This window comes from Phocoena sinus, chromosome 1 (genome assembly GCF_008692025.1).
Source record: "Phocoena sinus isolate mPhoSin1 chromosome 1, mPhoSin1.pri, whole genome shotgun sequence".
Classification (NCBI taxonomy): domain Eukaryota; kingdom Metazoa; phylum Chordata; class Mammalia; order Artiodactyla; family Phocoenidae; genus Phocoena; species Phocoena sinus.
In genome coordinates this window covers 12,314,212-12,340,881 of record NC_045763.1, presented here as the reverse complement: position 1 = coordinate 12,340,881, position 26,670 = coordinate 12,314,212, and the positions used below count along the sequence as shown (strand labels likewise).

The 26,670-nt window shown below is 54.6% G+C and overlaps 3 protein-coding genes across 7 annotated transcripts in view; 2 read left to right on the top strand and 1 right to left on the bottom strand.

Annotated features, from left to right (window-relative positions):
• Positions 1–10,674, top strand: part of ZBTB17 (zinc finger and BTB domain containing 17) — a 30,285-nt gene extending 19,611 nt beyond the window's left edge. Inside the window, exons 3-16 of one of the 2 annotated variants that reach the window (XM_032650847.1) lie at positions 4,410–4,616; positions 5,487–5,675; positions 6,314–6,454; positions 6,793–6,912; positions 7,466–7,704; positions 7,784–7,926; positions 8,015–8,315; positions 8,619–8,706; positions 8,788–8,904; positions 8,994–9,114; positions 9,340–9,470; positions 9,795–10,004; positions 10,124–10,213; positions 10,290–10,674. In XM_032650847.1, coding sequence (XP_032506738.1) covers positions 4,412–4,616; positions 5,487–5,675; positions 6,314–6,454; positions 6,793–6,912; positions 7,466–7,704; positions 7,784–7,926; positions 8,015–8,315; positions 8,619–8,706; positions 8,788–8,904; positions 8,994–9,114; positions 9,340–9,470; positions 9,795–10,004; positions 10,124–10,213; positions 10,290–10,573 — 2,379 coding nt within the window. In that variant the 5' untranslated portion in view covers positions 4,410–4,411 and the 3' untranslated portion in view covers positions 10,574–10,674. The remainder of the gene's footprint in view (positions 1–4,409; positions 4,617–5,486; positions 5,676–6,313; positions 6,455–6,792; positions 6,913–7,465; positions 7,705–7,783; positions 7,927–8,014; positions 8,316–8,618; positions 8,707–8,787; positions 8,905–8,993; positions 9,115–9,339; positions 9,471–9,794; positions 10,005–10,123; positions 10,214–10,289) is intronic. The other variant, XM_032650851.1, reaches the window with a different exon arrangement.
• Positions 10,675–10,698: 24 nt separating this feature from the next.
• LOC116763279 lies at positions 10,699–11,948 on the top strand. The gene is made up of 2 exons (XM_032650858.1): positions 10,699–11,123; positions 11,462–11,948. The coding sequence occupies exons 1-2, from the start codon at positions 10,728–10,730 to the stop codon at positions 11,906–11,908; spliced, it is 843 nt and encodes a 280-aa protein (XP_032506749.1). The 5' UTR covers positions 10,699–10,727; the 3' UTR covers positions 11,909–11,948.
• A 147-nt stretch (positions 11,949–12,095) lies between these two features.
• Positions 12,096–26,670, bottom strand: part of SPEN (spen family transcriptional repressor) — a 91,724-nt gene continuing 77,149 nt past the window's right edge. For all 4 annotated transcript variants that reach the window (XM_032650816.1, XM_032650806.1, XM_032650823.1 and 1 more), the window contains 5 exons: positions 15,499–23,593; positions 14,602–15,075; positions 14,241–14,435; positions 13,752–13,910; positions 12,096–13,280 (listed from right to left, as the gene is read on the bottom strand). In XM_032650816.1, coding sequence (XP_032506707.1) covers positions 13,149–13,280; positions 13,752–13,910; positions 14,241–14,435; positions 14,602–15,075; positions 15,499–23,593 — 9,055 coding nt within the window. In that variant the 3' untranslated portion in view covers positions 12,096–13,148. The remainder of the gene's footprint in view (positions 13,281–13,751; positions 13,911–14,240; positions 14,436–14,601; positions 15,076–15,498; positions 23,594–26,670) is intronic.

Here is a 26,670-nt window from a genome sequence, read left to right as displayed (position 1 = left end):
AACTGGCACAGAGTCACTGCATCCTGTTGGTCAGAGTCATCCCAGGGCCACCCAGGTTCAGCTGGAGTCTCACGGCAGGTGTGGTCGGATGGGAGGGATTGTTGGCCGCCGTCCTCAGAGACCGCGCCCACGGTGCCCGCACATCCATGTCCGGGTTGCCTCTTTGCATCCACGCTGCGGGGCTTCCCCAGGTCCCTCACGTTTTCGTTCCCAAATGAATTCCTTGTGAGGCTGGCCAGGGCTTGTGTCCAGCAGGCTGCTTGTCCTCAGGGGAGCATCCCACCTCTGACACCGAGGTCTGCCCCGTCAGTCAGGGATATGGACTGAGCAGACGGCAGTGTTGTGGAAGGTGCCCGCTCGCAGGCCGGAGTTGGTCGGAAACACGAGGGCTCTGCGGTCTAGTTCTGTGTGAGTTTTCTGTTGTGCTGTGTTTTGGGGGTCTTTCTTAGAAGCAGCTTTAACTAAGGCCCACACGTAGCACCCTTGAAGCAAGATGGAACAAGGAGGAGGGGACCCCACTCTCGTGCTTAGCGGAGGGCACCGCACACTGCGGGCGGGCTGGCAGAACCGCACTCGATCCCCACAGCGGGTAATGAGCAGCGGGCTGGCTGCTGATCTTGTTACTGTGTTCAGGTCTCCTCAGACAACGCCCCCTCCTTGCGTGCACTCGGGACGCGGCTCCCACATCGCCGCCCGCCCCGGGGCCCGCATGTCCCTCTGAGTGGCCCAGGCAGGTGCATCCTGCCCCACGCGCTCACCTCTTTTCCTGGTCCCCTCCAAGCTTGGCCAGATCCTGGTGGGTTCCTTTCACTGTAGAGTGTAAAAGAGGAGACAGGAGACAGAGGACTGCATGATCATTCTAGAACAACAGTTCCACCGAGGTTTGGAGGTGGGGCACGGCTTGCTTCTAGCCCAGCCCCTCTGAGAGGAGGACCGAGCCGGCTGGCCCCTCACCGGCTCACCACACCGTCTTGGGGAGAAGAGAGGGGAGCTGTTGGAGCTTTGTAGCAGGCAGGCAGCTGGGGGAGGTGAGTGGGTGAGCACCGGACGACAGCCTGGGAGCTCTGAGCTCCACTGCCCCTGGGGGCTGTGCGATTGTAAAATCCACGGTGCTGCTGACAAGTGACACCATTTAGCACTCGGCAAGCCCCCCAAGGGCCCTCACACCCCCTGCGGGGGCCGGTCACAAGATGGGGCTTGTGAGTGCATGTTTTAGCGCTGTTTATCTGTTTGTGGGGATGGCCATTTTTTCCCTTCTTCCTTCCTTCTAGTTCCTCTCCCTACTTCCCCCATCCTTCCCTGCTTCCTCCTTCCCTTTTATCCTCGTGTGTTTTCTCTCTCGTCCACTTCTTTCTTTGATTTTGTCAGAACAGATGCTCTTTGAGGACTGTTTCTCTTGTTGGAACAGCTTTGGAGGCTTCAGAGGGATTCCAGAAGCCTCTGGTGTTCTCCCGACACCCACATTTGGGGAGGAGCCCACTTCTGGGCAGGCATCTCACATCAGAACACTGCAGTTAGCTTTGGGTGGAAAACATTACTCGTGGCGCGCAGCTGCTCCCCCGTGTGTGGGGCGGGGAGGGGCTGGGGTGCTGGGCCACCGCCCACCCTCTCGCAGGGACCTGTACCAGCCGCCTCCCAAGGCCTCTGGAAGTGAGTGCGCCCCGTCCTGACGTGTCGTCCCCGCTCCCCACCCAGGGCTCCTCTCGGCCTTGGTCCCAGGCAAGGCCAGTAACCACCTGACCTTGGAGCTGCTAGGTCCCTTCCACCCTGTTGGCCAGGAGCCTTTTCTCGTGTTTATCTTCCCAGCAAGTCAGATCGCTTTCTGGCTGGAGGGTTCTGTTCTCGGCAGGCTCCAGCCCAGGGGCCTGGGAACAACTCTGTACCTGGCGGGGTGTGTGTGTGTGTGTGCGCGCGCAGGGCATGGGTGCTCAGCCAGTGCTCCCCAGTTGTTTCTGAGCCTGGGAGGTTCTTCCTCCCAGTTCAGTTCTTGGGTTGGCTCCTGGTGAAGGTGAGGGAGCCAGGCCCACTGCCAGGAGGGAAGAGTTTGGATCTGATTGGGAAGTTCTGAAGGGGATTATTCTGCAGCTGATTGAGAAGGCACCTGTGGGCCCTGGTGGGCCCTTCCTTTCTGCACTTGGGGGGTATTTCACCTGAGGACAAAGAGGGTGAACTGGTGATGGGAGCTCAGGGGCTGCCCATGCACACGTTTGTCTGCTCACGTGGCTTTTTCCACAGCAGAGAGAAGACAGCTCAGGTCGGTTTGGCCCAGGCCTCTCCTTGCCACCTGCCTTTGGTTCCATTTACACCTTGCCTGTGTGTACCCCCTTTAGGTCCTAGGCCTAAGTGCCCAGCCTGCCTATTTAACCCTACAGGCTGTACACTGGCTCTTTTCTATGTCCTCCAAAACTTCTCTGTTTTAGCTTTGACCTGCTCAGGAACAGAACAGCCGAACTTCTCCCTTGTATCCCTTGAGGTCACGAATGAGAACTTGCTTTTTCTAGGGACTGAAGACCTAGAGGAGGATGCCTTCATGGGGTGTCCTGGTCAGCAGCAGCCTTTGCTCCGGCGGCTCCGTGCTGTGCCGGCTGGTTTGTAACCGAGCAGGTTGTTCAGCAGACGCAGTGGGCCCAGCCACCTTGCGCCTGACCTCTTGACTCCAGGGCTGGCTTCTGGCTCTCCCCTGCTTATACAAGAGCTTGAGCCTCAGCCACTTATGATCTGAGCGGTCCAAGAAACTGTGCCTCTGGCTGGGAGCTTGTGTGTGGAGGCTGGGACCAGAGGACAGTACTGGGAACATTGGAGGGAGACAAAGGGTATTTTCAAGTCTCCAGCAGCAGCAACTCTGAACTCATGACTCAGGGGCTGGCACCCCATAGCACACGGCCTGTTGCCACTGCCTGTCCCCTCTTACTTGATGGAGCCCTACCCACCTACTCGGTGACTTCTCCCAGTTCAGCTAATACACCCTTCCACTTGTGAAAAGTTTCCAGACACCATGGGTGGGTGGGCTTTGCATCCTTCAAAGCCGATCTGTGCTGGCTAAGCTACGTGGGCGGGGGCGTGGCTTTCGTTATGTCTCATCACAGCCAGACAGCCATACATGGTCACTGCAGCTCCAGAGCTGCAGCGTGGTGACTCAGCCCCGAGAGGCTGATGTAACAGGGGAACAGCCGGAGCCAGTGAGTGGCTGTTGAAACCTGGAGGCCGAGAGCCTCCCAGGGTCATGCTCACCTGCCCAGAAACCACCTGGGGCAGCTCTGAGCAGACCCAGGCCTCAGAGGAAAGGTTCTAGAAGAACTGGAAGAGAAACCACTGCCACTTATCAGATTCCAGGCCAAGGCGTGACGGCCCAGCCCGGTTGGATCTATGTAATGTGGTTCCAGGAGTGGGCACTGACGTTTACTTAGAAATTGGTTCTTTCTTGAAAGGAGAGTCTGCTGCTTTTCCCTAGAAAATGCGGATCCTGAGACTGACTCTGGTGTGGTGTTGAGGGGGAGGGGAGAGCCGCTTTAGATACTTAACTTAGGCCTGGCTTGTACAGTTCAGGATGATTCGGCACCAGGCCATGGAGTTTTTGTGAGCATTTTTACTTGAGACAGTTGTGGAATTTCCAGGCAGCAAGTGAGGCCTTTGACAGAGAAACTGCAGCCAGGCCAGCAACTCCAGGCCTCAGGGTCAGAGTTCATTCTTTCTCGAGGGACAGCCTAGAGAGGTTTCTGGATGCAGAAGGCTCACCAGCTCTCGTGTAGTTCCCTAAGCCCATGAATCAGAGGTTGGGGAAGTAGGGGAGAGAGATGGATCCTCACCCCCGAGGGCCAGGCTTTGCCGAGGACAAGGGAACCTGCACAGACCCCTGTGGATGCAGCGGGAGAGGGGCTGATTCCTGAAATGCTGGATGATGAAATGTCTGCCTTCCCAAGCGCATATTTCACCTGTACGTGACGAACTGAGAAAAATGAGAACAAAATAGAAAGATTTTCATGAAGCCAGATCTATCCAGTCGAGAAAGATCTGTCTTTTAGTCTAAGATTATGTCATGCATTCTTTTTGTAATAAAAAAGTTAAGCGACCGTGTCTTTTTCTTTTTTTGAAATGCTGACAGTAATCAGTGTTTTGTGTGTGCTTGGTTTTTGATTTTTTAATGTCATTACCTGGCAAGGCACAAAGGTGGCTATTTTGTGTTGGTCCCTCCATGCTTCTTGGGTTTTGGAACTTTCCTGACCAGTTAGCACAGGAATCTAGAAGCCACCCCCGGTTGGTCTGGGCCTGCAGAGACACCTGCCCTGTGTGGATTTGGTTTCACCCTCCCACCCATCCCCCTGCTTCTCACCTGGGAGTGCTGGGATTGCTGTTGGGGCTGGTTGGTGTCCTCCCTCGTGCTAACTCGAGGGCTCTGTGGCTTTCCCCAGCCATGGATTTTCCCCAGCACAGCCAGCATGTCTTGGAGCAGCTGAACCAGCAGCGGCAACTGGGGCTTTTGTGTGACTGCACTTTTGTGGTGGATGGTGTTGACTTTAAGGCTCATAAAGCAGTGCTGGCGGCCTGCAGCGAGTACTTCAAGATGCTCTTCGTGGACCAGAAGGATGTGGTGCACCTGGACATCAGTAACGCGGCAGGTACCCCACTGGGTCCAGGGCCGAGCTTGTGGCGGGCCCCGTGCCACGTGAGGCCCTCCTTTGAGCAGCACCTTCCAGCTGTGGGGTGCGCCAGACCTCCCACACGAGACTCGGCCATGAGTGCGTGGGTACCAAGTTCTTACCGTATTTGTGGGGCCACTTTTGACTGGGAGTGGGGTGGTAAGGGGAGAGCTGGCAGGAAGGGCTCATGATAAGCTCCGGAGTGAACACAGGACAAGCTCGTCAGGAGGGACAGAGAGCGGGAGGGCTCTGAGCCCTGGTCCCTTTCCATTGCTGAGTCAGTCCTCACCCCCCTACCCCAGCGCTCACCTTGATGGGAACGGCAAGGGTTGGGATCGGGAGGGGTGTCAGGAAGGTCCTGGGATTGAGGAAGGAACTAACTGGTCCTAGGTTCAGGTTCCCAACCCAGAATGACGTGCCATGCCGCCAGAAGTTCGGGCAAAGTGTCGTTCCCCCATTTTACACATGCGGAAACTGAGGCCCAGAGAGGTCAGGTGACTGGCCTGGAGGTCAGGTAGAGAGTTTGTGGCAGAGCCCTGATGAAAGCCAGTGGTGAGAAGCTCTGTCCTCTGGTGGTGAAGTGCAGTGGATGGGCAGAGAGTGTTCAGGGTGGGCACTCACACCCTCCGCCCTCTATGGGTGTGCTACTTTTTGGAGGCTGTTGTCTGGGTTGAGAATCCCCAGGTTGCCCGCCTCTCCACTGGCACGGGAGATGGGGAGACAGTGGGCTGCCACCGCCCCCCTGCTTTTCACAAATCCCTGGATCCTGCCACGGAGTGGGGCAGCTGGACAGGCTGCTGGGGCCAGGCCTCGAGGTGGGTCCGTGATGGCTGTCTGTGTCCTTGGCAGGCCTGGGGCAGGTGCTGGAGTTTATGTACACGGCCAAGCTGAGCCTGAGCTCTGAGAACGTGGACGATGTGCTGGCTGTGGCCAGCTTCCTGCAGATGCAGGACATCATCACGGCCTGCCATGCCCTCAAGTCACTGGCTGAGCCGGCTGCCAGCCCTGGGGAGAGTATGGAGGCCTCGGCCTTGGAAGGTAAGATTCTTGGCAGGCTATTCCTGAGCAGGTGGCGTCTGATGGGAGCTCTGCCCCCGCCTCTCTGTGTCACCTCTTTGGCCTCGCCTGTGTTGTGGGGAGCTCGTGGGGAGCAGCTGCAGCGAAGTCTGAGAACGCCTCTCAGAGGGGCCCCGTCTGCCCTCCCTGCCTGAGGGCACCGGCAGCCATGCCTGGCTCGAGGCCTTTGCACAGGACTTCCCTCTCCCGGCAGGTCTCCTCGCCCACACCCTTACTCCTTCTCCCCTTAGTGCCTCAGGAAGGCACCTTGCGGCCCAGTGTGGGCCACGTGCCTTGTGGCACACTTTCAGAGAACCACGCTCCTCTCCTTGTAAGCACCCATCTCTGATCAGCGTCATTTCACGTGTGATGACTGTCTCCCCGACCAGTCCGCGAGCCCCGTGGGAGCAGCAGCCATGACTGTTGTACCCCAGGCCCGGCGGCAGCCTGGTGTGATGTCGGTGCCTATGAATAATCTGTTGAATGAGCAAAGCCAACAAACCGCTCCTTAGACGTATCCCCAGGGAGGTTTGGAAGAGCTGCCAGCTCTGGGCCACCTCACCCCGCCAAGTGGTGGACACTTGATGGGAAATGGCAGGTCTGTCCTGTTCCACCTCCAGTGGGGGACAAGAGAGCCAAAGAAGAGAAGACGGCTGCCACTACACTGAACGAGCTGGACCTGGCCAGAAGCAGTCCACCCGCGGGGCTGGGCAGGGAGCCCAAAGAGGAGCGAGGCGGCCAGGCCGAGAGCGCGGCCAGCGGTGAGTTGCGATGCTGAGGACCTGGCTGCCTGTCCATCACCTGCCAGCAGCGTGGGCTCCAGCGCAGTGAGCAGCTTTCTCAGGAGGCTCCTGGGGGAGGGAGGGAGGGAGGCACAGGCAACTGCATCCCTTGAACTCAGGTTACCCAAAACCACCGGTTATTTTTTCTGGGGCATCTCTTAAAGCCAGAGCAGAGGCTCAAGCAGCCCGAGCTTGGATGTGCTCCCCCCACCCCTGGGGCCATAGCCGCTTCCAGGGGTCTGGTCCAGGAGAGCCGACCGGCCCCTGGACAGAGGGTGCCAGTCCAGCCCCGGATGCCCCCACACCCCTACCCCCAGGTGCAGAGCAGACGGAGAAGGCCGATGCCCCCCGGGAGCCTGTGGAGCTCAAGCCGGACCCCACGAGCGGCATGGCTGCTGCTGAGGCCGAGGCCGCCTTGTCAGAGAGCTCAGAGCAAGGTACCCTCCGCCAGCTGGGGCGCCCTCCCTCACGCAGGCGTCCCCCACTCACACGTCACACACACACACCCCTTCCGCCAGCTCTCTTCCTCCCTTAGCTGATCTGTGAGTCAGTCTTTCACATCAGCTTTTGGGCCGACATCTTTCCTCACTCTTGAATTTTGACATCAGTTTCTTGGTTGTACACCCTGGCCATGCTTCCCTTTAGCACAGAAGTGTCCTTGTCGCAGTACTGGCCCTGCTGTTTTTCCCTGGGCTGAGCACCGTGGCGGAACTTGGCCGGCCATGGCACCCACCCCAGCCCCCGCCCCCAGTGCTTGTTGGCTGACGTACCCTTCCCACCTGTGTCGCCAAATATGGGGCCTCCGGTGGACTGAGGCCCATCTGCATCCTCCAAGCGGCAACTGTCCCGGTCATTGGTCTCCCCTGGGCTTGCCCTGCCCCTGCGAGGCGCCCACGCAGAGAGAGGGTGTGTGCAGAGATGAGCCGTGCCCAGGCCTCACTTGGCCAGTTGCCAGGTCGGCTTCCTCAGCGTCTGCCCCTCTTGTGGCAGAAATGGAGGTGGAGCCAGCCAGGAAGGGAGAAGAACGAGAGGAGGAGGGCGCCGTGCCCGCGGTGGTCAAGGAGGAGGGGCCGCCGCTGGAAAAGGGCGAGGCCCCCGAGGAGAGCGAGGAGTCGGCCAGCACGGACTCGGGCCAGGAGCTCGGCGCGGAGGCGCGGGGCCTGCGCTCGGGCACCTACGGCGACCGCACGGAGTCCAAGGCCTACGGCTCCGTCATCCACAAGTGCGAGGTGCGCCTTGGGCAGTGGCGGCCCCGCCCCGGTCCCCCGCCCGGCGCCGCCCCCGACACCCCGCCCCCTGTGCCCGCAGGACTGTGGGAAGGAGTTCACGCACACGGGCAACTTCAAGCGACACATCCGCATCCACACGGGCGAGAAGCCCTTCTCGTGCCGGGAGTGTAGCAAGGCCTTCTCTGACCCGGCCGCCTGCAAGGCCCACGAGAAGACCCACAGGTAGGCCCAGCGGCCGCCCCCCCTGCCCGCCCACCCGCCCCGGCCCCGCGAGCCCCGCGAGCCTCCTGTCCCCGTGTCCTGCCGCCAGCCCGCTGAAGCCGTACGGCTGCGAGGAGTGCGGCAAGAGCTACCGGCTCATCAGCCTGCTGAACCTGCACAAGAAGCGGCACTCGGGCGAGGCGCGCTACCGCTGCGAGGACTGCGGCAAGCTCTTCACCACGTCGGGCAACCTCAAGCGGCACCAGCTGGTGCACAGCGGCGAGAAGCCCTACCAGTGCGACTACTGCGGCCGCTCGTTCTCCGACCCCACGTCCAAGATGCGCCATCTGGAGACGCACGACACCGACAAGGAGCACAAGTGCCCTCACTGCGACAAGAAGTTCAACCAGGTGGGGGGAGCCGGCCCCGGGCCCCTGTGCTCCGGCGGCTTCCGTCTCGGGGGCCCGGGGTGCCTAGCGGGGAAGTAGGTGGTGTTGGCTGAGCAGAAAATGATCCTGCCGGGTGGAGCTCTTGACTGAGCTGCCGAGCAAACTGGGAAGGCAGGCTTGGGGGGCGGGCGCGGGCCAGGAAGAACTGAGGGGGGTGGTTTTCCCATTTCCCCCGGCCTTGAGGAAAGGGGGAGCCCCGCACAGGCCCCCGGGAGGACCGAGAATCGGTGGTTCCGTGCCGTCTGACCCCCTGCCTGGGCGCAGGTGGGGAACCTGAAGGCCCACCTGAAGATCCACATCGCCGACGGGCCCCTCAAGTGCCGGGAGTGTGGGAAGCAGTTCACCACCTCAGGTAGGGCCCGGCTGGCCCCGCCCCCGGCCCCGCCCCCGGCCCCGGGCGCCAGTGCCAGGCCCACCCTCGGTCTCGCCACAGGGAACCTGAAGCGGCACCTTCGGATTCACAGTGGTGAGAAGCCCTACGTGTGCGTCCACTGCCAGCGGCAGTTCGCTGACCCCGGCGCCCTGCAGCGGCACGTCCGCATCCACACGGGTGGGTGAGCGGCCCGGCGGCGCCCGGGTGCGGGCACAAGGGAGGAGAGCAGGCGCCGACACCTTCCCGTCCCCTGCCTCCGTCCCCAGGTGAGAAGCCATGCCAGTGCGTGATGTGCGGCAAAGCCTTCACCCAGGCCAGCTCCCTCATCGCCCACGTGCGCCAGCACACCGGGGAGAAGCCTTACGTCTGCGAGCGTTGCGGAAAGAGGTCCTGCCCTTCCGGCCCCCGGCCAGCGTCCTGTGGGGTCCCAGCACTCGGCGGGTGGAGGGGGTCAGAGAATAAGCCCAGGGCTCGGTCGGTAGCCCGGCAGACTGCTCCGGCGCAGGTCCCGGCGTCCTCTCGGATCTAGACCCTGAGGTGGGAGGCCCCAGCCCAGCACCCCCGGCCCAGGCCTGGGCGGTTCTGTGTAAGCCTTTCTTTCTGGCCCTGCAGATTTGTCCAGTCTAGCCAGCTGGCCAATCACATCCGCCACCATGACAACATCCGTCCTCACAAGTGCAGCGTGTGCAGTAAGGCCTTCGTGAACGTGGGGGACCTGTCCAAGCATATCATTATCCACACTGGTGAGTGCGTGCCCCCGCCTCTCTGTCCCAAGCCCTGGCTCTGGGGCGCGTGGTGGGGTGGGAGGTGCCCCAGACCCCAGCCTTCGGTGCCGGCACTTGCTGAAGGCGGCCTTGAAAGCAGTTTAACTCCAAGGAGGGCCCCATTTTTTCAGAGCTTCTGGAAGGTGCAGGGGCCACTGGAAGCTTCCCTGTGCCTCAGGTGGCCGCCCCAGAGCGCTTCCTGCTGGAAAAGACAGGGCTGCGGGGGAAGCTGGAGGCCACTGAGGTCCTACCCCCCCCTGCACCCCCCCCAATGGCAGGAGAGAACCTTGCCTCCCCCCCCAGGAGAGAAGCCTTACCTGTGTGACAAGTGCGGTCGCGGCTTCAACCGGGTGGACAACCTTCGTTCCCATGTGAAGACTGTGCACCAGGGCAAGGCAGGCATCAAAATCCTGGAGCCGGAGGAGGGCGGTGAGGTCAGCGTGGTCACCGTCGATGACATGGTCACGCTGGCCACTGAGGCACTGGCGGCAACGGCCGTCACTCAGCTCACAGGTGCGGACCGTCACTCAGCTCCCAGGGCAGCAGGGGGTGGTCACAGCAGGGGTTGCCTCTGGGGTGGCAGCAAAGGGGCAGGTGAGTCTGGTCTCAGGCTCTGCCGATGCCGCCCACAGTGGTGCCAGTGGGGGCGGCGGTGACCGCAGATGAGACAGAAGTACTTAAAGCCGAGATCAGCAAAGCTGTGAAGCAAGTGCAGGAAGAAGGTGAGAGGGCCTGCCTGGGGGAAAGCTGCTGGACCCAGGGGCCCTTCCTCTCCTAACTGCAGCCCCACTCCCACAGATCCCAACACTCACATCCTCTACGCTTGTGACTCCTGTGGAGATAAGTTCCTGGATGCCAACAGCCTGGCCCAGCACGTGCGGATCCACACGGCCCAGGCACTGGTCATGTTCCAGACGGATGCGGACTTCTACCAGCAGTACGGGCCAGGCAGCACGTGGCCGGCCGGGCAGGTGCTGCAGACTGGGGAGCTAGTCTTCCGCCCTCGGGATGGGGCTGATGGGCAGCCGGCCCTGGCAGAGACACCTCCCACAGCCCCTGAATGTCCACCGTCTGCTGAGTGAGCAGGCACCCCCTCCTCCTGTTTATTTAAGGTTGGACGGCACCCTAGAACTGAGAGGGGTGAGCCCATTCCCTAGAGAGAATAAATCTGATTATTTTCTAACGCTGCCTATAGCTCCCTGTGGGGCTGGGGCGGGGAGCTGGCAGCTGTGGCTGATGCCAGGGAAGGGTTGCTCCACCCAGCGACCAGTCGGCAGAGACCTGCTTGTGGGGGAAGCCAGGCTGTCCCTTTGCAGAATGGGACTGGAGCCCCGGGACCCGTCTAGAAGCAAGCTGGTTGCTTTGCCTGAGTTGGGGTGTGGGCAGCACACTCGGGCCAGAGAAACTGCGGCTCCACGAGCCCCATCTGGCCTCCTCGTTGGAGGCTTCTCGTCGGCTCGGCGTGAGGATCGGACCTCCCCTCTCCACCTCCCTCCACTGTGGAGCCACGGCTGTGACCCTGCGCCCTTGTGTTGGGAGCTGGGCCCACAGGGCTTGGCCACAACTGCTTACCAGGATCCAGGCCACCCGTACAGAGCCCAGCTCGGGGGCCCATTCAGCCAGAACAGCAAGGTAGGCAGAGCACCAGATCCAACAGGCCGCAGGCCTGCTTCTGTTGGGCCTAGGGAAGAGGGAGAGGCTCCACGCTCGCTTCACGGTAGAACCCTGGCCGCGAGATCAGGGCCAAGCCAGTGTCATCTTTTGAGAACGTTTATTTGCCCTGAATCAGTGGCGTCTCTACAAGGCCGAGAGCCTGGAGGGACAGGAATGAGCAGCCAGGAGCTGTGATGGGGAGGTGGGAGACGGCAGCACTGCTTAAACCAGGAGCAGCAGTGCGGACTGCGAAGCAGCTCATTCTTACCTGTCAGCAGGGAGACATGAGATGCCATCTCTGCCGCTTTTCCATACAGCTTGTCCCCAGCACCTGTAATTCCTCACTCAGAGATGGTACCATCTCGCACCGAAAGCATAGCTCTGTTTGGAGGAGCCCCAGGGATACTGCAAGTGAGAGCAGCAACTCTGTGGTCCTTGTGTTCCCGTCCCCCACGCCCAACTCCCCAGCTTGTGGTGGGTCCAGCTGCTGGGGAAGCTCGGCCCACCAGTGCCATCCTCCTACTGGGAGGCAGCTGCTGCAGGGCCAGCCTGCACCACACCCGGAGGAGGAAGGGACAAGAGGCAAGACCCCAAGGCTTCCTTTCCTTAAGATGTTTCTGAGTTTGAGTGAGAGGTGGCTTTATTCTTTAATCAATCAATCATCAAATTTGAAGTGCCTTCGACATTACGCAGGAGCCAGTTGGGACCTTGAAGTGTCAGATGAACACCACAGCACTGAAAAACAGTTCAAGTTCAGTCTGTGATGAAAATCTTCTTTTGTACAAGGTAAAATGATCCTTGGGGAGGATCAGTGGCAGAAAAGAAATAATAGGTTCCATATACAGACGTGGTGGGGGGTTGAAAGCAAAAGTGGGACGAAGGCTAGCTGTTCCCATAAGCCAAGGACCCCTGGCCCTCCCATCCAAGCGACAATCACATCCACACTTGACATGTTCTGTATTTTTTAATAAAGTTTGTAATCCAATGGACACACAAAACAAAACTGCGCTGAGAAAAACAGTTTTCATAAATTAATAAGTGTTAGGAAGTTGGGGGGAGAGGTCAAGGTCACAGGAAGAAGGGAAGCCAGTCTTTTGTACAGTCTTTTTGTGTGTGTGACACTTCCAAGTTGCGGGAGCAGGGCCCGTGCTGTAACGAAGCGCACTTATACAAATGAGTGACAATACAAAGTCTGAGTATGAAAATAAGATTTTCTCTGAAAACACATTTTTGGCACAGATTAAAAAAAATGTATGTCGGGGAATTTGATTTTTAAGTCAGTATTATATATATTTATATATATTATATATTTATATATACACACATCCCAAGTTCTGCATATTCCACCAAGAGAGAAAATCCTTCTGTTTGCTCTTTTCTGATTGTAAACTGTACATCCTGGGTGAATCAGAGATGGTGGCAGCAGGAGAATTAAAGAGAGATGACATCCAAATGAGCAAGGGGAAGGGAGGGGTGGGGACAACACAGCCCAATGAAATGTTCCTTGACCCCAAGGTTTCAGCAGAAGTTTGAAGTCCTGCATGAGAGTCTGCGATGTGTGTGCCATGTGTGTTCACGTACACCAAGACATCCAGAGTGTCACAGCCTGTCTTCACTGTGCAAAAGTCCAAGTCACTAATTTAGTGCAAAGGCAGTTCTGTTTTGTTTCTTAAAAACAAAAACAAAAAAATTCCACTGCCCTGTTCCTTTTCTCCAAGAGGAGGAGAGAGAAACCCAGCCTCAAGGTGTCTGCAAGTCCATTGGTTGGTGGTCTGTCCTTGGGCTAAATGTCATGTAAACATACGAGTAGCAGCACCACTGCCCAGGCGGGGTCTGTCTGACTGAGCCGGGCGGGCGGGCGGGTAGGAGAGCGAGGCTGGCCGTCTGGCAGTGGAGTCTGTCCCCCCCCGGCAGCTTCTTCCTCCACTTGGCTGGGTTGTCCTGTGTTTTATTTTTTGCTGCAGAGCCTCAGGAAGATACGCCGAGTGGTGACCATTCGGTGGCTCACACGGAGGCAATGACGATCATGAGGTGGGGAGAAATGTGGGAGATGCTGGCCAGGAGGTCGGGGGCCAGACGGGACAGGTGACTCTCAGAGAATTCGCAGGGCGGGAAGATCTGCAGCACGTAGGCAGGCTGGAGAGAGGGACAAGAGAGAAAAATGGGACCTCCTGTCTTCACGTCACCCACCCCACTACCACTCTTCCCTAAAACATTTCCAACTGGGGGCCCAAAGGCCCAGCAGAGAGCCAGGCTGAGTCAATTTCCCAACCAGCTAAGGTCTCCAAGACTGTCTACCAGAAGAAAACTAGATTATCAGAGAATTAACGTGAAACTAACCCCTGAGAACTTCTCTATCCTTAAGCTAAAGGAAAACTGCTGCTGCCTCAGCCGTCCACTGACTGTCTCCAGGATGGGCAGCAGTAGTCCGGCCCACGCACTCCACTGGTTTCCTCTATCCAGAATGCCCCTTTGTCCAGCTCCTCTGGGAAGCTGTCCTGACTACCCTAGCTGGCACTGGCGGCCCACGCCACCAGATCAGTCAGACGGCCTGAGCAGCCGAGACCAGCCCCACGTGTGTGCGCCGAGGCAGGACACCGGGCTGACCTGATTGGAGCCAGGGTTGGGAACGTTGATGATGCCTGCCGCCTGCTTGGCCTGCAGATACGTGATGAAGGCAGCCTTGAGGGACTCGGTCTGGCTCACGACGTCCTCTTGGTCACGGCCACAGGGCAGAGCCAGCAGCAGACAGTAATCTGTCTCCACCTGGGGAACAGGAAGCTGTCAGTGATCGGGGGGCCACCTCACAAAAGAGCCCAAGAAGAGGCCTGTCCAACCCAGGTGATTCGGCTCCTAAATCCCCACCTCTATGATGACCCTGAGGGCCACCCATATATTTGCTGAATGAAAAAAAGCATCTCTGGATCTAGAGGCACTTTACACCCCTCGTGGAGAGAGGACATGCCCTTCATCATCCCCTCCAAGAAAGCCATTACTGCACCCCGTGACAAGCCACGGAGACAGGCAGTGGGGGGCCACCCGTGCCTTCCCTTGCTGTGGGCGGGGCAGTTTGCTCACCTGGGCCCTGAGTCTTACCGTCATCCTTCGGGCAACCCCCTCCAGCTGTGAGGCCTCCAGCCGCATCCTCTGGGCAATCCTCAGGGGGGGCCCTCCTTCAGAGAGCGGCAGGGACCGATGGGCCAGGACATTGTTGCCAGAGACGAAGTGGAGCTGCACAGCAGCTGTGTCGTTCTTGAGGGCCAGGAGGCCCTGCCACACGATGGGGTACTTCTGCTCACAGGGAAACAAACAGAAGTGAGCTCACGGCTGGAGAACACAGCTGTGCTGGCCACGGCCCCAGGCAGCAACTTGCTGATCTAAGTCAAGTGGGGCTCTCGGGACACTGACAATAGCACAAAGCTCGAAGGGTGGTAGGGGAGGCCCTGCCCAGGCTTACCTTCAGAAGCTGGACCATATCCACAGGTCTCTGGGAAGTCAAATGAGGAGAGGAATCTTGTTTGGGGGCGGGCTGGGTTTCAGTATGCGGCAGAGCCAGTCCTGGAGGGGGGCTGGGGCCTGAGGGTGTAGGGACAAACAACGGCTGCTTTGGGGCAGCCTGAGCAGGAAGAGGGGCCGGGAGGTCAGGCTTCATCGAGACAGACACGGGGGAAGGATAGGAGGTCTGGCTTGTTTCCGCCTGAGCCCTGTGGACCTGGGCATGAGGCTCCGCCGGCCTGTTTCCAGGTACGTTTGGGAGGCGCGGCTGCTCTACTCCTGTCTGGGTGCCCTTTGCCTCCTGGGAGACTGGAGGCATCTTGCTGCTTGGTGGCTGGCCTGGCTGGCTGAGCTGGGAGGTCTGCGTGGACTGGGCCGGCTGTGCGGACTGCGCGGGCTGCAGAGGCTGCGAGGGCTCGCCTTCGGGAGGGAGGCCCTGGAGTTGGGCGAGAAGAGAAAGGAATGGAGTCAGAGTCTGTTACGCACCAACAACATCCTGCCCCAACCAAGCAGACGTGAGCCCCTGGGCAGGCCAGCTGCAGGGCATCTCCTGTGGGCCAGGCCCCCGGAAGGGGCTTTAACCAGACAGCCATGCTCCCGGGCGTTCAGGATTGAGGGTTCCGGTGAAAGGTCACCTGTTCCCTATCTCCTCACCCACCGCAGGCAAGAGCCGCCCCGCCACCCGCTCCCACAATGAGCTCCCTCCACGTCCCCGGGCTCTCCGTGCTGTGATTCACCCCTCCATCCTGAAATTTAGGAAGCGCCTCTTTAAATCCACAACAAGGACAACATATCTTAGGGACCTTACTGGCACCTCCACCACCATGTGGACCAGAAGGCAGATTTCTGGCGCTCTCACCTGAGCAGGAGCCTTGGTCCGGGAAGGCAGGCCAATGGAGGCAGCAGCAGGAAACGGCGTGTGCGCGAGCTGAGCCGGGCTGTGGTAGGTGCGGACGTCCCCGTACCTGTACTCCTGGAAGAGCTCCCCGCTGGAGTGCACAATCTGCACCCCGTGCGTCACCACCACAGGCGGGGTCAGAGGCAGCCCCTGCAGCTGGTTGCTGGGTGTGACTGTGAGGATGCGGGCCTCACCGTGGGGGGCGGGGGCGGGGGCGGGGGCGGCTTTGGCATCTGCCATCTTGGCGGCTTCTTTCCCTGGCTGCTGAGGGGCCTTGCTGGCTGGTGGCACTTTCACCACCCCGTCCGCTGCCCGGGGCTGCTCGCTGACGGCCGTCACGTGAGGATGCACCATGATCCTCACATCCCGGGGCACAGTGTACGGGTGTAGTCGGTACTCAGACTGCATGACCAGCACCTCCGACTGCACAGGGGCTGCGGCTCGAGCAACGGGGAGGTGATAATGCACTTCTTCCTCTGGAGGGTGCTGGGAGGCCAGGGCGGGCACACCAGCTGTGGCTGGCTGCGGGGCCCGGACCTCTATTTGCTGGGGCTGCAGGGGGGCCCGAGGAGAGTGAAGTGTCTCTGGCCGGATGCTGTAGGTGATGCTGGGCAACGTGGGCGTGTTCATCCTCACCTCGCCCTGTGACAGGTGGCTGAGCGACACGGTCTGGGTGATGCTGTGGGGTGGCATGATGACGGACTGCTCTGGGTGGATGCTAGAGATGAACTGCGGCACAGGAATGCCCGCAGCCAGCATGACCGTGGCATTAGTGGAGAGCGCGGCGGATGTGGTGCTGCTGGGGTGGCATGCCCTCGGGAATGGGGACGGAGCCGGCCCGCTAGGTCGAGGGGAATGCACATCTGGCTTGGTGGCTGCCAAATGGGAGACAGTCCGATCTGTCGGGGTGCTGGGCCCCGAGGTGACGTGGTTCACTTCTGCAGGCAGTTTGCTGGGCAGAGCAGGAGGGTGGTGGGGTGTAAGAGTGGACCCCAGGTTTGCTGGCTGAAGGACCTTAGTCTCTATTTTGAGGGTGACGGGGTCAGCAAGCTTTTTGTTAGTGGTGACTATGCTTGGGGTGAGGACCAGCTGGTTGTGAACCAGCACCGGGGGTGTGTTTATGCCCTGGGTGAGGACCTTTACTGTGCCACCCTGGGTGACGGGTGTGGACACAGAGAGATGAATGGGCTCAGGCTTCTCCAAGGACGGACGGTCGGCCTTAACCGATGAAATCACAGGAGATGCGTTATAGGTCTGGGCAGTTAGTACCAGAGTAGAATGGGTGGCCACGTTTGCATAGCCTGAAGGAGCCTGAGGGCCTTTGGGCGGAGGCTGAGATGGCATGACAGAATCGGGTTTGACCTGGGACTTGGACACCGACTGTTGAAACTCAATGTCCATTGCACTTGCTGGGGGGATCTGGCTAATCTTGGCACTGATCCGCTGTGGGCCTTCAGTCTTCTGCCCCGAATAGCTCAGCAGCACAACCCCTTCTGAAGTGTTCACACGCAGCCCAGCGCCAGAGCCCGTGTCTGCCGGACGGTCATCAATCACAGACATAGACCCTGGGTGGAACCGACTGTTGTCATTAGTGCCGGATCTCTGTCGGCACTTTGCGGATGGTGCAATCACTGCACCTGCCACAGTCACTGCACCTGTTGTCGTGGCAGTCACAACCCCAGATGCAGCAGTCACCGCACCCGCGGAAACTGTCACCGCACCCGCGGCAGTGTTCACTGTGCCCGTGGCGGCGTTCACTGGAGCCGTGAGAACATTCACGGGCCCCGTCAGAACATTCACTGGTCCCTTTAGGACATTCACAGGGCCAGCGGGAGTGTTCACCAAGCCTTTCAGCGTGGCCACTGAGCCCTTCACAGGGCCTTTCAGGGCATTCACTGGGCCGGCCAGTGCATTCACTGGAACCAAGGAGACATTCACCAGGCCGGTCAGGGCGCTCACCAGGCCAGTCAGGGTCTGAGGAGCTGGCTTCGCCAGAGTTATCTTTTGCGAATTCTCCAAATCAATGCTGACAGGCATCCGGCTAATAACAGAAGTAATTTTGGGAGCAATGACTGGAGTCACCTTTTCTTTGTCAGTGGCCACTGGAACCTCTGAGACCTGTGTGTCGGAGGTGTTAGTTACTGGAGCTGCTGCTTTTTCTTCTAAAAGAGGCTTTTTAGATTCAACCGGAGGGGGTAGTGCCTCATGCAGGCAAGGGGCAGCACTGACAGGCTCTGCAATGGCAGTTGTGACACTCGTGGAAGTGACGCCCGTGGCAGATACGTATTTAGGGTCCATGAGGATCTTCCTCAGCGTACTGGAGCTGGTGTCTATGTCAGAGGCCTTTGTGTCTGGGGGAAGGGCCGGAGATGGGGTGGATTGCGCCCGTGGCTCCTCCTGCCTCGTGATCCACTCTGTCACCTTCGTCGGCGGACTCTGGTGTGGGATCCCCCCAGCAGCGACAGGGGGTGGGAGCTTTGCTATCGTTACGGAAGGAATTGGGGGAGTGGGCATGCTTGAGTCACTGGGCGGGGTCACCGGGTCACTTTCAATGATGGAGTGCACCTTGAATCTGGCTCGAGGCTCGTCATCCACGGGGGCTGGCTGTGAGGCCGGGGGAAGGTCTGGGAGCGCAGATGCTTTGGTTGGAGTCTTTTCTTCAACACTGCTTTCTTGGGACAAATTTCCCTGGGATGTAGTCTTGCTTGGGTCAGAAGCACATGACTCAGGGGGAGTGGACTGGGGCTTGTCACTCTGCTTTTCTTCCTGTGGAGTTTCTGGGGGCTGTGTCGTGGCCCCCTCGCTTGTAGCAGGGCTCTTGCTTTGAACTTGGTCAGGTTCAGAGACATGGGTCTCTGTAGCGCCCCCAGTTTTCTTGTTTGTATTCCGTTTGCGGCGTGATCGAGTGGTCTTCTGGCGCCCTTTGTCTTTCCGAGCAAGAGTAACTTCTGCTTCTTTTGATCCTTTGACTTGCGGCACTGGGTGGGAGGTTTCGCTGCTGTTCTCTCTGGCTTCCTTGGTATCTGCTGGGCCTGCTGAGGGGTCAGGTGCACTGCCTGGTGGCCTAGAAGATTCTGTAGCAGCCTCAGTCTCCAAGATGCCAGACACAGCCTCATCGGTCTCAGGCTCCATTCCTTCCTCAGGAGACTGAAGATCTGTCTGAGACTCTGCAGGGTAAGGTGGAGGTGCTGGGAAGTTTTCTGGCTCCCCAGAAATGTCATTGATGATGGAACCGATGGCCGCAGCCAGCTCTGTTTCGCTGGCCTGGTGTGCGGGCTTGTCCCGGTCCTCTGTGGAGAGGCGCTCTGGGGCATCTGCAGCTGCCGCCTTGAAAGCCGTGGGGGTGGAGGTTTCCGCGAGCTTCTCGATGTTCTCCACGGCCTGCTCCAGCTCCATCTGCTTGGCTAACTGATTTGCTTCCGGGGACGGCTTAGAGGCAGACCCATCTTCCTTCTCTGGTTCCTTGTCCAGATCAGCTGGCTCACTGCTCAAACGCAACGATAAACTAGCCTCCTCTTGGGGACTCTCGCTCTTCTCAGGGGAAACTGCCGCGACCGCAGCCGTCTCCTCCGCCGGCAGTCCCGCAGGGCCTGCAGCCGCGCCGGGACTTACAGTGGCTTCCACATTTCTCAGATTTGCAGATTTGTCCACTGCTGATCTCGAGTTTCGAGATCTTCCTCTCTTGGACTTGGAGTTTTTCTCAGGGGCTGTTTTTTTCTCCACCACTTCAACTGGGGGGGTTTCGGGTGGATTTTTGTCTGTGCTAATTTCTTTTCTATCACGTTTTTGTTCACTTCCTGCTTCTTCTTTATCAGTCTTGGATTTTGTGTTATTTTCTTTCACGTTTAATTGGGGACTCACCTCAGTGGTGGCCTCAGGACGTTCAGCATCAACTTTTGGCTCATTTTTCCCCTTTTTCCCCTGTTGGACACCAGCAGCTACTTTCTGGGAGCGTGGGGACCTCCACCCCTCGGCTGGCTTGACTGTCTCCACTGGCTCTTTTGCCTCGGTCTCATCATCTTCATCAGCTCGACGGCGTGCTTTTGGAGGCCTCCCCCTCCTAGGGGTTGTAGGAACCACTGCAGCCTCCTGCAGCTCCCGCTCCAGTCTCTTCCTGGTCACTCGTGGTTGCTCAACAGGCTCCTTGACGGGAGAGCGGCTCTCATGGTCACCCACGGTTGCGTAGACACTCCTTACATTCCGGCGCCTGGTTCGGCTGAGGGGCAAGCTTGGCTCAGGGTGTTCAGGGTCCGCGGATGAGTTTTTAGAGGCAGCCCTTGTAATCTTCTCTGCCTCCATCTTCAATTCTAAAAGCTTCTGTGCTTCTCCCCGAGGAGAACTGGACCGCTTGAGCTTTTCCCGGTCTATCCTCTCACTCTTCCTTGTGACAGGCTTCTCCACGATACTTGCTGCAGCTGCCTGAATGGGGGTCTTGGAACGTTTACTTTTGTTCGGCTTTTTATCTTTTGCAGCAACTGGAGGGTCAACCTCTACACCTTCAGTAGCTGGAGGCGGGACCTCGTGAACATCTTCAGCGTTTTGACTTGCATTAGGTTCGACATTAGCAGCTGAGTCTGGCTTCTCCACTTTTGGCTCATCGGCTTCCTCAGGCTTCTGAGTCGGTTTTGAAAGTGTCTGGGTACTGTCAGGCTCTGGATCTACACTGATCTCTACCTGGGAAAATGAGGCCCCAGGAGTTGGAGGCTTGGCGTCCAAATAAGGCAGCTGATCGACTGATGAGTTTTCTTCAACAACTAAAGGAGTCTCAGCAACGTCTTTCCTGGTGTCCACTCCTGGGGGCAAGTCTACTTGTTCAGGTTGTTCCACAGCGATGGGAGTCAGATCAGATACAGGTTTTGCTTCTTCTGAGACAGAGGCTGGCTGAGTGGTCTTCTCTTCTGTCACTGAAGGCACCTCTCCTGTTCTTTCAGCAGCTGTCTTCTCCAGTGATGATGCTGCAGACTCTGGAGCTACAACTGTGACACTAGGAGGCCCAATCGAAGGTGGAGTTTTCAGTTCTGACTCTTTATTTTCAGAAGCAGATTCTGAGGTCTTGGGGTGATCCTCTGTATCCTCCTGTTTCTCGACCTCTTTGGGTTTTTGGTCTTTTTCTTTTTCTTTCTGTTGCATTCGTGTGAGTTCCATAAATCTGCTATGGAAAAGAACTACTGGCTCTTGAATCAAATCAGTTGTGCTATTCACTCCATCAGATGTCTGCCTCCCATATAACCTGCCAGAAACGAAGTCAGATTCTTCATCTTTTCTCTCTAGATGCTGCAATCGCTTAGAATCTTGTTCAAAGATTGAGCTGTGTAAAAAACGAGAAGCAAATAACTCTTGCCTTTCCTGTTCTTCTTCTTTATGGTCATCTTTCTTATCATCCATTTTTCCTTCTGAATCAGTCCGAATTTTCTTCTTTTTCATGTACCAGGATGGAATAGGTCTTGGAGCAGAGTCAACCTTTTCTTTATCTTTGTTGTTTCGAAAATTAGCAAATCGGGAGTCCCAATCAAGAAAAGACCAATTTTCTTCTCGAGATGAAGACAGGGATTTAGCTCTTTCAAGCAAAGCCTTAGTGTCTGGTGTGATTGTCTTATCCAATGCAAAAGAATAAAATTTGTTCCTTTCTAAAGAACTGGAGAGTCTTTCATCTCTCTCACGTAGTTTGTCTTCTCTGTCCCTCAATAAAAAAGACAACCGAGAACTTTCAAATAATGCAGAGGCTCTGGGTGAGTGAGATTTGTGTTCACCATCTTCATCAGAATCAGAAGGCACCTCACCAGGTTCCAAGTCACGTACAGACCTCTTTCGAAGGCTGTCTCTCTTAATTATGCTGTTTGGGAAACTCACATCAAATCTGCTGGCATCTTGTTTCATTTGAGAGTCCCACCGACTTAGTTCATCTTCAGGATTCAAGACAGATAGCTTTATTTTGGCCATGTCTGCCATCTGTTCTCTCCTGCTAGAATCATAAGGATTAAATTTTAAGGACTCTTCTCTGACTGTTATATTAGAATACGGGAGACCTTTTTCATCTACTTTAGGAGACCCTTTTATTGACATTACCCTAGGGGAACCAACAGGGTCATCTTCCTCATGGAAGGAACCATGTCGGACACTGGGGGAACCACCAGTCCTTTCAGAATCTTCACTGATTTGGCGTGAACTTCTGTAGTTCCGTTCTCTCTTGGTGCAGATGTCAAAATCAACATGGTCCATCCTCTTCTTTTTGCTGGGAGGAGAGTCGTCAGTGACATCCTGAGGGGGTTTGCCGACCTCGTGAACAAGACTACGTCTTTCATATTCATCCACATCTTTTTTAGGACTGCCAAACTTTTCGGACTTGGCTATTTCCATCTCCATCTGCTGTTTTCTACGACTCTGCTCCATTTGTTTTCGGTAACTCTGCGTGTGATCAATATCAATGCCAATTTTTTCTTCAGTATTTACTGAATGTGGTTTATCTTGGCCTGATTTACATTCAAGTGGTTCATCACGAAGACTGCAATAGTTTTTCCTATTATCTTCTCTCTCTGGTCCTTGATCATCTAATAGCTCCAGCTGTTTAAGTGGTGGTTTTGAAGGAGTGGGTTTTTTGGACTGGATTTCTTGGTTTTCCACAGATTCACCTACTGGTTCTCTCAGCCTTGCTTGCAGATCTGAGTTGGGCCTTGATACAGTCCCCACAGAAATGCTGGCAAGCTCCTGACACTCTCTGGAGCTGGGAACAGCATTAAGTCTGTCTAGTTTGATTTTTTTAGATTCTCTTTTAAGAATTTCTTTCCTCACCGTCTTTTTCTCAGACTCTCCTTCCCTCAGTAGAATGACATCTCTAGATGATATGTCAGGCTGTTTCTTTAAAAGCACCCGAGCATCTTCCATCTCTGGGCTACTTTTCTTAACATCTGATTTTTGCCTTTCTGCTTTCAAATTGGAATCTGCAAAACGCCTTTTCCTCGCTTCCAGCTTCTCCAGATCCACAGCACTTACCCCATCAACAGTTTGCTCTGGTTTTAGGTGCTTCCTGGGTTTAGGCCTGCCTTCCTTATCTACCACTTCTATGTGGCTTGAAAGCCCCCTTTCCTTTGGCGCTTTCATTCTAACAGATTCTAGTTTAGACAACTCAGATTTTGCAGGCTCTGTCTGAGAGACCTGAAGTTTCTGATCTAAGGCAGAAGACTTGACAGTGTCATTATCAAGCTTGGCTTTCAGCTTTTCCAAAGGAGTATGGTCAATAACCTTCCCCTCTTTTTCTTTCACTCGAGTCAAAACCACACAAGGCATGAGTTCCAAGCGGTTTTTTGCTACTCCTTCTTTGTCAGCTTTCTCTCTGCTCAGTTTATTAGAACTCCTTGATTTTTCAGGGCTTTGTTCTCTCTCATTTTCTTGGTCTGTTTCTGAAGACTGAGAACTAGGGGAATGAACTTTTCCTTTCCGTTTCTGCTTGTCAGTTTTGTCCTTCTCCACCTTTTCCTTCCTTATTAAACGTCTCTCTCTTTCCACTCTCTCAGGATCAAAAGTTCGTTCTTTATCTGTCTTTTCGTTTTTTGTATAGCGTTCCAAACGAGGTTTGTCAAGTTTATCATATCTTGGAGGGGAAAGTGAGCTACAGCTTCCACTCCGGTCCGAGGATCGGCTGTAAATCCTCCTCTCGGAATCACTAGGCAATCTCTCTGACTGTGAGGGTGATGCTCCAGGACTCTGTGGGCGTCGCAAGTGAACTGGACTCTGACTGCGTTCAATTGGCCTCCTCTCGTGGTCTCTGTCCCGGTCAGACTCAAATCTTTCACGTTCTCTTTCTCGTTCCCTTTGCCTGTAACTGTATTCCCGAATATCTTGTTCATAAGGATCATTTCTGTAATCCCTATATTCCCGGGGATCATCGTAATATCGTGATTCATAGTAGTCTCCTTGGTAAGTTTCCCATTCTGAATAAAATTCTCTCCCTCGAGCTGGATAGTCCCGTCTGGAATCCTCAGCATATGTGCCTGGAGTACGAACATTCTCATAATATGTACGATCTTGGCTATAGTCATACGATCCCCTTCTTTCTTCTCTGCCAAAGACAAAAAAGAATGTATTAGTTTTTTGTTTCCTCGTCACTTACACATTAATCATACATATGAGATTACAAAGTCCTGCTTCCAAAAATCTTTTCCGTTTTTTAATCATTAGAACTGCACTGTCCAATACCATACCTACAAGCCACACGTGGCTACTGAGAACTTGAAATCTGGCTGGTCTCAGTTGAGGTGTGAGTGTAAAATACACACTGGATTTGGTAGACTTAGTTTCAAAAAAAAGAAACACTTCAATAATTTATTCAGATTGAGTATATGTTGAAACAGTATTTCAGACATATTGGGTTAAATAAAATTAATTTTACCTTTAGTTTTACTAGAAAATGCAAAACCACATATACAGCTTGCATTACATTTCTATTGGACTTGGACAGCAGTGCTTCAGCCCCTTTTTATTCTTTTGGTATCAGTTGTCATGACTTATGATGAGCACTAGTATTAAACAGTATCACATCCCACATTTCTAAGTCTTTCATAATTACTTTCCTGCCAAAAGATATTCTTACCACAACTTGGGAGACAAATGTACTGTTTGAAAAGATAACAATTTAACTAAAATCTTCCCACCTATGCAACCTGTATATTGGTAACACCTCTACCTCAATTCACAATTTAAAAAATCACATTGGGGACTTCCCTGGTGGTCGAGTGGCTAAGAGTCCGCACTCACAATACAGGGGGCCCGGGTTCAATCCCTGGTCAGGGAACTAGATCCCATGTGCCGCAAGTAAGACCCGGCGCAGCCAAATAAATATTAAAAAAACAAAACAAAAAAAATCCCCCCACACACTGGGGGCCAGTCTCCCTGGGCTCAGTCTCCTCACTTACAAAATGATAGCTCTTCTTCACAAAGCTCTTAAGAAGATTAAATAAGATAACATTTGTAAAAACTTTCCTAACATAATACAAGGCACATACTTGGCCTTCAGTAAATGTTACTTTTCCCCAACCTGCCAACTAACAAATTAGGTGATTACAAACTGTGTGAGATAATTCCTTAATTGTAAAAGAATTCACCTCAGATTTTCTCCCACAGTGACACGTCCCAGTGCATTCAAAATAAGATTAAATTTCAAGAACATGTATGGTGTATAAAATGAAATTCACCTGTGATAGAGGCCAATTCCTTTACTCTTGTTCACTTTCCACTTTTGTCTTTCAAGCAGGTATGGCTTACTCAGTCTACATAGTACTGTCAATGACGGCTCAATGAAACATAACGAACCTAGAACTTAAACCTCTGAAGGCATGAGCTTTTGTCTTCTCGGCTCACAGCAGGTACTCATTTGTTGAAAAAAATGAACCTTAGAAAAATATGTCAAAGTTGCTACTGGGCAATGTTCTAACCCATTTTCAATAGCAAATGAAGCATCTAGACTTACCATTCAAACACTGGAAGCATCAATAACACATTATTATATGTATTTATACTGAGCTTTCTCATTTCAAAGAGAATAGTTTATGACATAGCTATGATATCTGACTTGATTGGATTCAAGATGATCCTTCTACAGTTCCACAGGAATCAGATTCTTTGCCTCAATACTGGCCAGCCATCTTGCAAATAGATGTTACTAGGAATGAAATTAGGCTAATTTAACTCATTACCATCATAAATACAAACTCCAAGGAAGCATCCCTTTCATTACGTAAAGGTGAACACACTACAAGCTTTCTTTTCTCCTTTGGCCACAGCACTGCTTGTAGGATCTTAGTTCCCTGACCAGGGGCTGAACCTGGGCCCCTGGCAATAAAAGTGCCAAGTCCTAACCACTGGACCGCCAGGGAATTCCCTAACTTTCTAATATAAAGTGGTTAAGACACCTAGAATGGCCACTAGTTTGCTGCCTGCATTAAAAGTACGTTTAAAAATGGTTTCCAGATATTTTCTAAAATAAGCAAACTAAAACTATATCCAAAATATGAAAGAAAAAAAAAGTTACAGAAGTCAAAAGGTATACGTGTAAACATTAGTGCTGCCCTGTTCACTTTAATAGATGATGATTTTGTACATATTTTGCCAGGCTCTACCAAAAGAAATGAGCATTCCTGCCACCAAAGAACTCAACTTATGCAAGGGACAATACAACTGCACACTGGTACTATACACAAAAGGCTCTGGCAGGGCTCTGAGGAACTTTGAAATGTCAGGTTTTCAGAGAACTCTGTTCCCATGACTGCACAATATCCAAACCACCGTAAGTAGGTGGGAAATTCATCTAAAGCATAATGTGACCCTATAAATGTCTTGAGAATCACTTTGGTAAACTGGAAGGCTCAATGCATTAGCATGTAGGAGCCCTGGGTTTACCCTCAGCCCAACCACTTACTAGCCTATGACCTTATCAGCAAAGTCATCTGATCTTCAGTTCCCACCATAAGTAATATATGACAAGAGCCACAGCCCTATTTCCCTGACACTGTATTTGAGGGAATAAAAGAAATGTTATTTTTAAACTGCAGGGCACTATGTAAATGGATCATCATTTGCATTCCTGACCTGAACTGTCATTAGGGGCAAAGCTCCCCCCTCCACAACTTATTCATCAACTATTCAGTGGGATGACTTCCTTCCACACTATGGAAAGGGCAAAGATTCTCAAGTTCTACTGCAAGGAATGCATTCCAGAAGCACTGCCATCTGAAACCAAATGGGGCAAAACTGGGTCACAGTGAAGTCGCACACCCTCCTGCTTCCCACTTTAGGAGATAAACTCCATTCAACAGAGATAAATAACCACAGGTAAGAACCAAAGAACAAAGCCAGAGCCAGATCATCAGTAAAGTGAGTGAATTTAAGTGATAACATACAAAAATTAACACCCACACAACATTATCCAGCCCTCACAAGATTAACACCCACACAACATTATCCAGCCCTCACAAGATACCGTTCTTTGCAAAATATTTAATGTGCACACAGAATTTTAATGGAATTTTTATGTCTTAAGTGCCACTAGACCATCAATACACTTTTCACTCACTTATAGGTATGAATTCCTATAAGCACTTAAAAGTATTAACAATGACTTCAGACTGCTGCGGTGGGGGA